The 12,738-nt window shown below is 37.6% G+C and overlaps 1 protein-coding gene across 1 annotated transcript in view; it reads right to left on the bottom strand.

Moving 5' to 3' along the window:
- Positions 1-12,316, bottom strand: part of AHR (aryl hydrocarbon receptor) — a 47,558-nt gene extending 35,242 nt beyond the window's left edge. The window contains exons 1-2 of the mRNA XM_045564366.1: positions 11,619-12,316; positions 284-471 (exon numbers count right to left, since the gene is read on the bottom strand). Of these exons, the coding sequence (XP_045420322.1) occupies positions 284-471; positions 11,619-11,683 (253 nt within the window). The 5' untranslated portion in view covers positions 11,684-12,316. The remainder of the gene's footprint in view (positions 1-283; positions 472-11,618) is intronic.
- Positions 12,317-12,738: the final 422 nt, after the last annotated feature.

Raw genomic sequence — 12,738 nt, 5'->3', positions numbered from 1 at the left:
TTCTAAATATATGATTTTCTCAGAATGGTATCACATATCACTTAAATGGCTGCATTTGTTTGATGAAGGAAACTGGCAAATTGATTTTAGGACTTATAAATTTGGCTTTGCCACTTAAGTTTTACTATATGCCAATAAAAAAACCAGTTTTTCATGTATGCTATTTTTTTTTCTGGAGATTAGTTATTATAAGTTTATTGCTAATTTTTATAGTTATTAACACAGAAACAGACCATAAGTATTTTGAAAGTTATTGTAGAAAAATTAAACTCTTCTGTCTTACCATCAAAGAAGCTCTTGGCTCTCAGGTAACTGACACTGAGTCTAAGAACTGAAAGTTTGTCCAGCTTATTAATAATGTCTTGTGGAAAAGGCAGCAGGCTAGCCAAACGGTCCAACTCTGTATTAAGGCGGTCTCTATGTCGCTTGGAAGGATTTGACTTGACGCCTTCAGCAGGGATTGGCTTTACTCTAAAAGCAAACAAAATACCATAAAAATCCTTTAAAATATATAAAGCAAAAATTTCTATTGCATTAAAACATCTCCTTGAATATTTCTAATATAACTAACTTTTAAGATCTACTTCAAGTTTATATAAATCTTTCCAAAATCTGTAATCTCTTATTTAAGAAAAACAAGGGTTTAAATCTTTCATAATGTTTTATTAAAAAGGAAAATGCTAAATACATCTTACGAAAATGCTTACTTTTACTTCATTCATTTGTAGTACAGTGATTCCAAATAAACATATCTAGGATTCCCCCATCCCTCCCAAACACAGTTAGCCATTATTAGGGCAAAAAATTAAAGAGATATCTGCAATAAATTATATGAAAATCATGCTTCCTTTGCTATCTTTCACAAGAAGCATCTAAGCCTCATTTATGTTGTAGATAAATAGGAACAACCCTAAATGAAAAGTTTATCTTCATCATCTCCAGCTTTCTATATTTATATACTTTCATTCCATTAGCGATGACTTCCCAAAACCCTTCCGGCACCTGTAAATGATCCTCCAGCTATCCAATGTAGTCCTCAAATATTAAAAAAGGAATAAATTTGACTTTCGTTATTTCTATTTGTTGTTGACAATTATTAGGTGCTAACTGTGATTAACAGCAACTTTTGCTTTCATGACTAGGCAATAACTCTATTTATTAGCTTTCATAGTCTTTGTCTCAATTAGAAAGTTCAAGGAAACCCCAACAATTTAGCATAATTTTCATCTGAGAGAAAAGACATTTATGGGTAGAAGAGGAACATGAGTTCATAAATGAGACAACTTCGCACAAAGGCCTTAGCCAGGATTTCACAGAAGAAATTAATCACTTAAAAGTGAATTTAACGATCATCAGACACCCACGCTGAATTGGAAAACCAAACAAAGTAATGCTTAGACTATGCCTCTATACCTTTCCATTAGTCAAAAAAAAAAAAAAAAAAATTATCCAGAGTTTTCTTACAACAAAGACATTTTGGACAATTCAAATGGAGTTATATTGTCTTATGAAATAGAAATTGGCCTGAGTATAGTTCTATTAGTTTGATTCAATAAAAAAATTTTCTAGAAAATTTATATTTTCAATGATAAATGTGGAGAAGTAATACTTTATGCATAAAAATGATGAAAGTATGAAATTTTAACATGCTGTTTATACTGTTCCTAGCAAGTAATTTCTTCAGTACTTGTCTATTTTTCTCTATTATAGTTCATGTTATTTCTACAAAAAAGGGTGATAAATTGGTTAAATGGTGTGTGTGTGTGTGTGTGTGTGTGTGTGTGTGCGCGTGTGTGTATAAAGTCAATAGATACTGTCTCAGACGATTCGTTACAATTGCATATTTAATTGAAATTGGTGACTGTTTCCCTATTCTCCCCTGATCATATTGCATTTGTAATCAAATTCAAGTCACAGCTAATTACTGCATTTCTCCAATTAGCCAAGTGAATTTCAATTTTTACCTATAATGTTTCTCTACCTCATTATATAAATCTCTACTGGTTAATTAATAGCATGTTAACAAATATTTGTTTGCACCTATCATGTCCTGGACAGCCCAGGAAAACACTCCTGTACTAAATATTCAAAAAGCATTGTAGGAGCTAAGTAGAACAGGATCAACTGCTTGAAAAAAGATTTTACAGCAAAGACAGTATCTGAGATGGATCCTGACAGATGAATAGGATTTCATGAGGACGCATAACTGGGGAATGCTAAATTGTGACAAGTACCCTGTCTGAAGTGTGAAGCACAGAGCAAAAGAGAGCAGAAAAGGAAACACAGTTAGGGCCACATTAATTTCAATAACTATTGAACACCTACCATGTGCTAGGTGGGGAACACTGAGAGGTTAACAAAACATACAAAAACTTCTTTCTCATGGGGTTTACATTCCAGGTGGGGACAGAGAAATAAACAAATATCTTTTTGGGCTAGTAAGTGCTAAGAAGGAAAATAAAACAAGGTAAGAAACTAAGGAGTGATGGAGGTGCTGGTTTTGATAGCCAGGGAAGGTCTCCGATGTGATGTTTCAGCACAGACATGGATAAAATGAGGGAATGAGCCATGTGGGTGTCTGATGAAAAAGTGTCCTAGATAGAGGAAACAGCAAGTTTCCTCAAAGTAATGGCAGAAAATTGGACTTTGGTATCTGGGAGTCATCTTAAGAATTGAGCTGGGACTTCCAAGATCAGCCTTTATTTTACCAAGCTGCTTTGGTGATAGAGAATACAGAAAGCAGGGTAGGGCTCACTGAAGTTAGGATTTTTGTCACTGAGGAACTTCTTTCTAAAATATAAATCTGACTATGTCACTAATCTGATTAAAATCCTTCAGTAGCTCTGGACTGTCCATGTTCCTCAGTGCAGCACACATTCTCTTTCTAGCCTCTATCTGCCCCTCTGCCTTCCTTTCCTCTAGCCAAAGTCACCCTTGTTAGTACACCTCGGAGCTAAGAATAAGAACTTAACAGCTATCGACATGTACTTTGGTGCTTTCATATGACCTCCTGGTTCTGTTCCATCCCCTTCAGGTCCCTGCTCAAGTAGACTGCTTTTATGAAGTCTTTTCTAACCTACCTCACAATAGATTAGCTACTCTGCTCCATATGACTTCTGTCTCTCATATGAATGTCTTATACACCCATTCCATTAAGGAATATTCTATACAAGTAACTTCAGATAAATTGCAAATGTGCATACAATCCAGTCCTGTACCCTTGGTAGCTTTCCAGTAATGATTATGAAACACTGGAGAGAAGAGAGTAACACAAACATTAAAGTAAGACAAGCTGATATGACACAGGGAGAACAATAACTTAAAGGTATCCCTCCATGAAGTATGGCTGCCAATGTTGTGCTGGTTCTTGTAGTAGTCAACCCTGCACTAGATTATGAGATTGCATCTTTACACAATGTAAAATTGTCCACATCTCTAATGTATTACTGTGTACCTTATGAACTACTTAGCATGAGATCAAATTTCCATTAGACAAGTGTTAAGTAACCTAATTGCATATACTTGTTTGCCTGTGACTCTTATTACTATCATTTCTGTATCCTTAGTGCCCAGCATAGTACTTAACTCTCAATTAATGTTTGCTAACCAAAAGCGTTCAGAAAAGAAATGATCAGAACGTGACCAAGGCAGGGATAGCAAAGATAGTAAGAAGGGTTGGCCTGAAGAGAAATTTAAGCCAGACTCAAATGTCCCGTGAACTAAACTGACTTGGTGTAGGAAGTAGGGGAGAGTACAACATTTAGTGAGGAGGGATTGCAAATGACTGTGATTTGTAGCTTAGAAAAACTACATTTCCTTATGAGAGAGGTGTGCCAAACAAGGAGAAGAGTGGCTTGAACAGACCTCAGCGATACCAACACTTAGGCACAGGGCTGAGGAAGAGGCGCAGGCAAAGACAACAGAGGAGAAATCATAAGACACACAGGAAAGGGAACAGGGTAAAATATTTTGGAGGTCACAGAAGAAAGGCAAAAGTACAGAGAAATTAAGTAAAGTCAGGGCTGAGAAGTACCCACTGAACTCAGCAATTCAAACGTGCTAGGGTTGAAGCTTTTAAAGTGTCAGATTGTTAAAGCCAAAGAAATGCATTTGACCCACTTTTTCACTGATTTCATAAGAAATATTCAGACTTATTTTGTGAAAATATGTTATACATATCCATACATACTGAAGATGTACAGAATAATTAAAAATAAAGAGTAATCCTATATTAACTATACTTGAGTTATGCTAGTGTTTTTACTTTTATATTGTCTTTAAATCTATATGAAAGGACACTGCCAAGCATTATTTTAAAAAAGGCTATGCTTGAAATATAAATCAACATTGCTGTAAGATTGGATTTGGGAGCTCTGGAGATCAGAAATCTCCTGAATTAGACCGTAAGATGTTGGTTAGGCAAAGGAGCAACTTATTATTTTTTTTAAACCTTAACCTCAAGAATCCTGTCCCAACCTGTTAATCAAAATTGTTGTGTAATCCAGGCTCTAGCTGACTGCATGCCACCCTTCTGTTTTAGAAACCCTGCACACTGTAACTACTGGTGGTAACAGGCCCAATAGTGTGTCCAATGCCAGTTTGAATACTATCTTTAAGGCCTTTCTAACATCCTCTTCTAAAATGTCTGTTAGGCATCCAGTGTTTAAAGCAAAGTTGAAAAAATTAACAACCTAGTTTAATCATAAATTAACTTTGTTTTACATACTATTTATCATAAAACCTCAAAATGACGTGCAAAGATACAGTTTCAGTAATCGTCCAAGGTTAAAGTGACATTTTCTAACAAGAGATTACCTCTCACAGTACTGAGTTTGCTCTATCGGCTCTTTTCTTGGGGTGATTTAATCAATGCCCACTGCTTCGGTGTACTTATCAATGATTTGTTTATCTCTTTTCTAGTCCTTGCACCAGAATGCTCTCTCATTCATATTTCCCAGAACTTGGGCACCCCATTCTTGCCATCTGCTATAGTGCCACTCTCCATCCAACAGCTAGGAAATTTGAAGTATTCCTAAATAAAATCCCCCTACCATTGTAACTACACTCAATAAAGCCCAACTCTTAACCTTATTCATTCTTCATTTCTTTCCCCCAGCTTCAGTACATACTTATCTCTGAATATGAATTTCAAATATCGACAATCATGAACTATGTGCATAATGGAATATTACAGAGGTGATGTATAGTATAAACAGAGTCAAACTTCATTGCTAGTCTGAATACAGCTGGATATTTTACTTCTCTGTATGAGGCAAAAAACACCTCAAACACTTCTGAGAAGTCTAGCTACAAGTGACTTCTAATGAGTCAGAATTATTCTGCCACTCTTCTGCTACTGCTCTACAGCTATGATAGGTTCTTCTTTTTCCCTCTGTCCACTATACATAAGAAGAGATAATAAGGTATAAATAACATAATTCCTAGCACAAAACACTAGTAGTGAAAACCAGGAAAATGAAATATGCCCTAGAAATCACTATGATTTCCACTGGCCTGAATCATTACCAATGTTCTGCTTTCCCCCTTCTTCTATGCAAATATATGTTTGGTTTTTTTTAGTATTTCCTCTTGAAACCACATTAAAATGTATCTGCTATACCTGAATCACTAAAACATTACAGAAAAATTTTAGGTGGTAGTCAATTACTAAATCTGTAAATTTCAAGTACCTACTATGTGCATGGCATGAGGAAGCTTTGGTATCTTCAAAGACAAATAGAGGATAGTCCTATCCATAAAGACTTCAGTTTTCCTACTAGGAGGAAATACATTCTATAACATGACAAAATCAAGCATGATGTATTGCTCAGTAACACAAGTGCATAAAAGAGATTCTCAAGAGTTTATGGAGATGTGGCATGTAAATAAGGTTTTAAATACAGGCAAGATACTTCTGGTTTCAAGATGGCAGAATACATAGCTTTCCACAACTACCCTCTATTCTAGTAAATTACTCCAAAACAAGAAAATCAAGGGACAAAAACACAAATCCTGTCTCCAATGAATGTATGAGACATGTAAACCCAGATGCAAATAATTATGAAGATGGACAATAGGTAGAAAAATCAATAATAGCATAGAACAGGTGGAAAATGTAATCATAGTATATTACTTAGTTCAGCAGTAAAAAATACCTGTCAAAAATAATGAATTATCTAAAGTGGATTTAATCCAAAATCAGGATAAAATTATACTGGAAGGCTGGAGAAAGGTGAAAAAGGTTAAGCAGAGCTCAAAGAGTGCAAAAATCCTCATCTACCACAGTAAGACAATAAAAGATAATGCCTTACATGCTATACTTAAGATGCACCATGTATGTATTGTTGACTTTTTAAACATGCTGCATTATTTACTAGGAATATATTTTTAAACAATGTTTTAATCAAAAAAAGAACAAACTAAAAAAACAACCGAAAAATATAATACAAATGAGTATGTAAAGGACACCTCAAGTAGAAAAGCTGCAAATACACATACTCCTACTACCACACACAACTACAATCCCAACATACAAATTCAATTACCTACCTCACCTTTTTTTGCCTATGAAGTTGACAATATTTTTTAAGCAAAAATGCAAGGATACAGGTACATCCACAGACTGATGATGGAAATGTAATTAGCAATTTTTTTGTAGAGTAATTTGACATTATTCTCAGAGTGTAATATTTGGCTCAACTTTAAAAGTGTACATATTTTTCTAACCCAAAACTCCACTTACAGGAATTTTTCCTAAGAAAATAATATGCATAAAAATTTACAAGTCTTAAGGGTATTCTCTGAAATACTAGTTAAAATATCGAACGGTAGGAAATAACAAAATTTTCCCCCAGAAGAAAATAGTTAAATAAATTATAGAATATTAACACAACAGACTACAATGCAGCCATTAAAACAATGTTTCAAAGGGGGGAAGGTAGTAGCGAATCAGTAAGATAGGAGAAAAGGCTCTAAGATGAAAAGACATGAATGTTAAGTATGGTGATGAGCAAGGACAAATCATGTATGGGATGATACGGCAGATAATTTATTTCAGTCACAACACTAACTATTTGAGGAGAAACAGTGGACAATAGGAGATCCCTAGGATATGGCAGTACCATATGCATCACTGAATTTATTCACCCAGACAGTACTGTCAGTAAGAAGATAAGCTTTGGAGTCAAAAGACCTGGGCTCCAATATCCAAACTCTGCTTTTTTATTTACTACCTGAGCAATTTTGAATCTGAACCTCAGTTCCCTATCTATAAAACTTAAACAATATTACCTTTCCTTAGTACTACTATAAAAATGAAGTATGTATGCAAAGCACTGTGCAGAACACTCATATGAGAGTAAGTGCTAATAAACAGTTTTTTGTTGCAAAAAAATCAATCTTAAAGAAGTGCCGGGCCAGGCGCGGTGGCTCACGCCTGTAATCCTAGCACTCTGGGAGGCTGAGGCGGGTGGATCGTTTGAGCTCAGGAGTTCGAGACCAGCCTGAGCAAAAGCGAGACCCCCGTCTCTACTAAACATAGAAAGAAATTATATGGAGAGCTAAAAATATATATAGAAAAATTAGCCGGGCATGGTGGCGCATGCCTGTAGTCCCAGCTACTCGGGAGGCTGAGGCAGGAGGATCGCTTGAGCCCAGGAGTCTGAGGTTGCTGTGAGCTAGACTGACGCCACGGCACCCTAGCCCGGGCAACAGAGTAAGACTCTGTCTCAAAAAAAAAAAAAGAAGTCCTGAAGTAGAAAGGTTCTGTTGTTAAAGATTTGCATGGTATTTATTTCTAAGTAACTGTCTCAATTAAATACATGAATAAACACTACTATCCAAGTTTATTCACCAGTGAAGTAGCACATTTCAGCTGTATCTGTAATTGAGAACATAATCATATACTGCCTCTTACTGTTTCATAGGAGAATTGATTGTTCTGTGATAATGTAAGGTAAAATATTTAAAGAACAGAATGTGTTTATTTCAATTATATCTTTAGCAGTCTTCACAGTTATAAAATGCTTTTTGTTTTATAGTTTTAGTTGTGAGAGTGGTAGTGTAGGTGGTAACTGCCCTGCTTTATTGATCAAGAAACTTGCCCAGATCCACAACAGAATGGAAAGTACACCTCATTTCTAAGTTTAGATCCAGTGCTCTCAATTTATACCTGTTTCCTCTTTTTGCCATTTAATGTTATCTATAACTAAATATTTTCACTCACTCCATTTGTTCAAATGTTCAAGAGTGTCCACAGCCGCTATACATAAGCTATCTAAATAAAGTTATTTGAGAGAAAAATGATGATGGAGAAATAATTATATAAATGAAAAGACCTATTCTTTTATTTTAGATGCTATTTAGAAAATGGCATCATACATTTATATAAAATATTTAATAAGAACTATATAACATAATCAATGAAATTCAGTTAAGTAGGTACTATAAAAACGAGGTTCATGATGTTTAAACAGAATGAATAACAACTTAGTAAGAAAAAGACAATGATTTTATATTATTAATATGATTACTACGCTAATAAAGTAAAAGCTTGCATCAGTATGCATTTTAACAAAGCATCAGTGTAGGCTCAGAAGTTATATGTATGGAGTTCTGACATTTCATGATGTCTGGCTTGATCACCACTACTGCTGGTATCATTTTCTAGTGTAGATGTCCTTTACGTAACACCTATTATTTGCTGACGTTCAGTACTAATTTTCTACAAATACAGTAAATTGAAATACAAAACTTTTTCTGTATTAATAAAACTTTGAAAATACAAAAATATATCCAAAGTTAGTATCACTGGAGAAAAATAGATTCTTCTTAACTTTTATTGTGGGGTTTTCAACTATCTTCCCAAAATAAAATAATTAAACAAACAGAAATGCTTTCATCTCCAAAGAGAATAAAATAAAAAGAACAGGATTTAAAGAGAAAACATTTGTTCTTTTTTTGAGCAGGGTTACTAACTATGGAGCAACATGCCAAGCGAAGTTATAGTAGATTTTATTCTGAAGGTTATCTTTGAAATTTTCTTCTTGAAGATAGGAACATGGATGGACATCAGGTTGCTTCAGATTCTTTAATTTCCTAACTTTCATTACTCCAAAGAGAAAGGAAACATATATTGAGAGTGTACTATGTACAACATAACTTTAGTGGGGTTAGGTTTAATACACTTAAAATGTATTTCCTCCTGATAAAGATAATTTTCAATGTGAGACACGCCACTAGGGGGAGTTTATTTTGCTTAATAAATTCAATTGAAGATTGGCTGAAAGAGCTTCAGGTTACAATTATGTCACCCATTTTATTCCAAAATTTTATGGAATTGTATATTTAAAGGGCCATATTTTTTTAACGGTCCTGTAATTATGCTACAGTATATTTTCTCTGTAAGTAAAGTTAAATGACTCTCATTTAAGTGATCAAAGTTAAGTATCTCTAGATAATATTTTCAGTTCAAAACAAGATGTATTTCTCCCAGTGTTGGCATATTTTAGGTCTCGCTAGTTACAAACTGAAAATTTGATCTAAAAAACTCACATTAAAGTTTAGTGGTCTCATTCCTAAAACAAACTTTGATTAGCTGAATTATAAAGTTAACCATTTTTCATTCAAGTAAAAATAATTTACATAAACACTCTCACTTGATAACATAAATACCAGCACTAGGCTTTACTTATAGAACAAGCTGGTGACATTTAAGGCATTTGTATGATTAGTAGCAAGGCATGGTGCTTAGCAAAAATCTGATAAACATCTATGTTAACTAAATAAAATGCAGATGAATGACGAAAATACTTTTGTTATATTACAAGAAATTATGAAACACAAATATATTAAAGTCTAAGGAACTACATTAAAATTTAAAGATAAAAAACAAAAAAATGAAGATAATAGAAGGTACATCTTATACAAATAAAAGAAAAATGTATTATGTTAAAGGGGAGGACCTTTCATAACATATTAACTAGAAACCAAAATGTTAAACTTTATAACGAATACAAACTTACAACATTTATTTTTGTTTACAAACTCATCTAGGTTGTAACACCCTAACTGAAACCCAGTATCTTAAAACACATTAGGGAGATCTTCAAGTTTTCTTACCGTACATAAAACTCATAATACTCATATTATGCTAAGTGTATCAGTATATTAATAAATACACAGAACAAGCATTTGAGATGCCTCCCAATTTTAACCATCAAGGACAAAATCAAATTATATAAACATGCTTTAATATAAGAAACTATTCTACAAAATGAAAAGTATTGTAAGCCAAAGTCTCAAACTGCCAAGACAGAAAATTGCTGACTTGATGATATTCCTGTAAGACATACTATATACCTTAAAACTTCCAAATTTTAATGATGGTCTATACATAGATGAACATCTCCTGTTAATGCCAATTCATAAGTCTAGATCTCAAGAACTATGAGAACTGAAATTCTTAAACTCCAGAATAATGAAACTTTTAAACCAATACTTGGTTTTAAGTATTTCTTAAGCTGTTATTTTTTCAGTTTGCATTAGTGATGGTTAAGTTTTAAGCAAAATCCACACTTCTGATTTGCTCTGAGCAAACGTTTAAGCGTTCTTAAAATTGTTCATTAAAATGTGAAAAATGTAGGGGAAGTAAAGTAACTCAGAGATAAAAATCAGTAATAAATACATGAATACAGCCAACTTACAAAAGAAAATCTGCCTCAAGCATGGATTTTTTTTCTGAAAAATTATTCTATTTGCCATCTCACACAAATATACCACCAAAACAAACCAAAAAAATAAAAAAATACAAGTTCGTACTCACTCTATTAGAACTGACAAAACTTTGAAGGAAAGGGGAAAGAATTACAGGTAGATGCTAATGAAAATTTCTCTCTCAAATACAGTTCTAAATCTTTTACTTTACAGGTCCTAAAGCCACCCCAAAAGGGATAAGAAAGCTTCCTAAAAAGGTGTCTGAGCAAATCCTCCACCTTATCCTGTCCACTACACCCACTCCTACCTGCTACCATCTCTATCCACTTTACCGATATGATCACGATGAACGCTACAAAATTACTACCTGGTAAGTAATTAAGATAGCGCAACAGTAAGCAGTTGCTATGAACCACAAAATGCCTTTAGAGACACTCAGCCCCTTCCTTCAAGGCGGCACGTGTCTAGCCCTTTAAAACATCTCGCTCTACCAAACTCTATACAAAAAATGAGAATTAAGCCTGTCCCCCAAACTAACTCATGTGGATATTAAAAGTGGAAGGAGATTTCAAAGCGGGTTTATGCTAACTAATCCACCAGGACCACAAGGCAGATCAGAACTGTCAACAAATTAGGACCAAAGAAGCAAGAACAGAGTTGCATATGAGAGAGGGTGCGGGTGCGCTGGTGACTGAGGGACAATTTTTAAAGTGCAATAACTGAGAACGGGAAATCCAAGTCCTCAGTCTCTCCACTAGCCTCCAGATCTCGATTCCATGGGCCGTGTAGGGAGTGGACCTAATCCCCCCGGCTCGCGGGGATTTGGGGGCGGGGTGGGGCAGCCTCCAGCCCCCGCGTGCCTGAGCGCCCAGCCCCCGCGCTGAGGACGCGCTCCGGACACTCACGTTTTCTGCACCGGCTTCCGCCGCTTGCGACTGGCGTAGGTGATGTTGGCGCTGCTGCTGTTCATGGTGCCCGGCCGGCGGCGGCAGCTACTCCCCGAGGGCGGGCGCCGAGGTCCCCAGGACCCGGTGGCGGCTGGGACGACGGCGGCGGCGGGAGCGCCGGTTCCACGAAGCCGCGCCCGCTCCACCTGCGTCCTCTCCGGGTGGTGGCGAGGGCGCGACGCACCCCGTGCCTCGGCTCCCGCAGCCCGCGCGGATCCAGGTGAACCGCCCGGCCCTGGCGCCGTGGGGGGTGGGGGCGGCGAGGGGTGGAGACCCGCAGGCTCGGCGGCGCAGGTGCCGTCTACACCGGCGGAGGCGGCGCGCCAGTGCCCGCAGGTGAGGCTGCGCGGGCGGAGGAGGAGCCTGGGCCGTCTGTTTAGAGTCCTGGCCTGGGTCGCGCACGCTGGCGCCGCGCCCCGTGACCGTCGCTGCGGCCCCTTGGGTGACGGAGGCGCCGCCGCGCTGCTCCCGGGGCTTCCCCAATCCTGGGTGCTTCCCGCCCGTGGAGTTCGGGAGCCAGCCACTAGTCCCGGCTGCCCGCAGCTTCCGTTTGGCTACACGGCTGTCCCTGGTCTGAGCCGGCGGTCCTGGGCAAGCTCTCAAGACCGAGCGTCGAGAGGACTCCCCGGACGCTGTCTCCCGCCGCCGCGCGCACCGGCTGAATAGCAGAAGCGCCCCCGACCCCTCACCGGCCCCGCCCCTCCCAGATCCCGCGTAGCCCCGCCCCGTCCTGCTTGCCCCGCCCCTCTGGATTCCATTCCATCTTCCTTGTGGGCCCCACCCTCATCCCGGCACGTGATGACGTAGGACGTAACGACGCCCTCCGGTAGCCATCTTCGTGAGGTCTAGGGGAGTGTTCTGTGGACCCGTTTCCAGTCTGGAACGAGGTGTGACAACAGATTATTCATAGGCAAACTCGTCGCTAGACTGTATCAAGTATATCAAAATATGCCACATAACTTTACTTCACCTATTTGAGAGAGAGTGGGTCAGCAAACTTTTGGCTAAGAATTACAGTGAGCTGGCAGATAACCAATAGGACTGAATATTTTCCTGGTTGGGAAAGCTTCAAAAGGCC

The sequence above is a fragment of the Lemur catta genome, chromosome 11 (assembly GCF_020740605.2).
Source record: "Lemur catta isolate mLemCat1 chromosome 11, mLemCat1.pri, whole genome shotgun sequence".
Lineage (NCBI taxonomy): Eukaryota > Metazoa > Chordata > Mammalia > Primates > Lemuridae > Lemur > Lemur catta.
The sequence above is the reverse complement of the archived record's forward strand: the minus strand, read 5'-3'. Positions and strand labels throughout refer to the sequence as shown.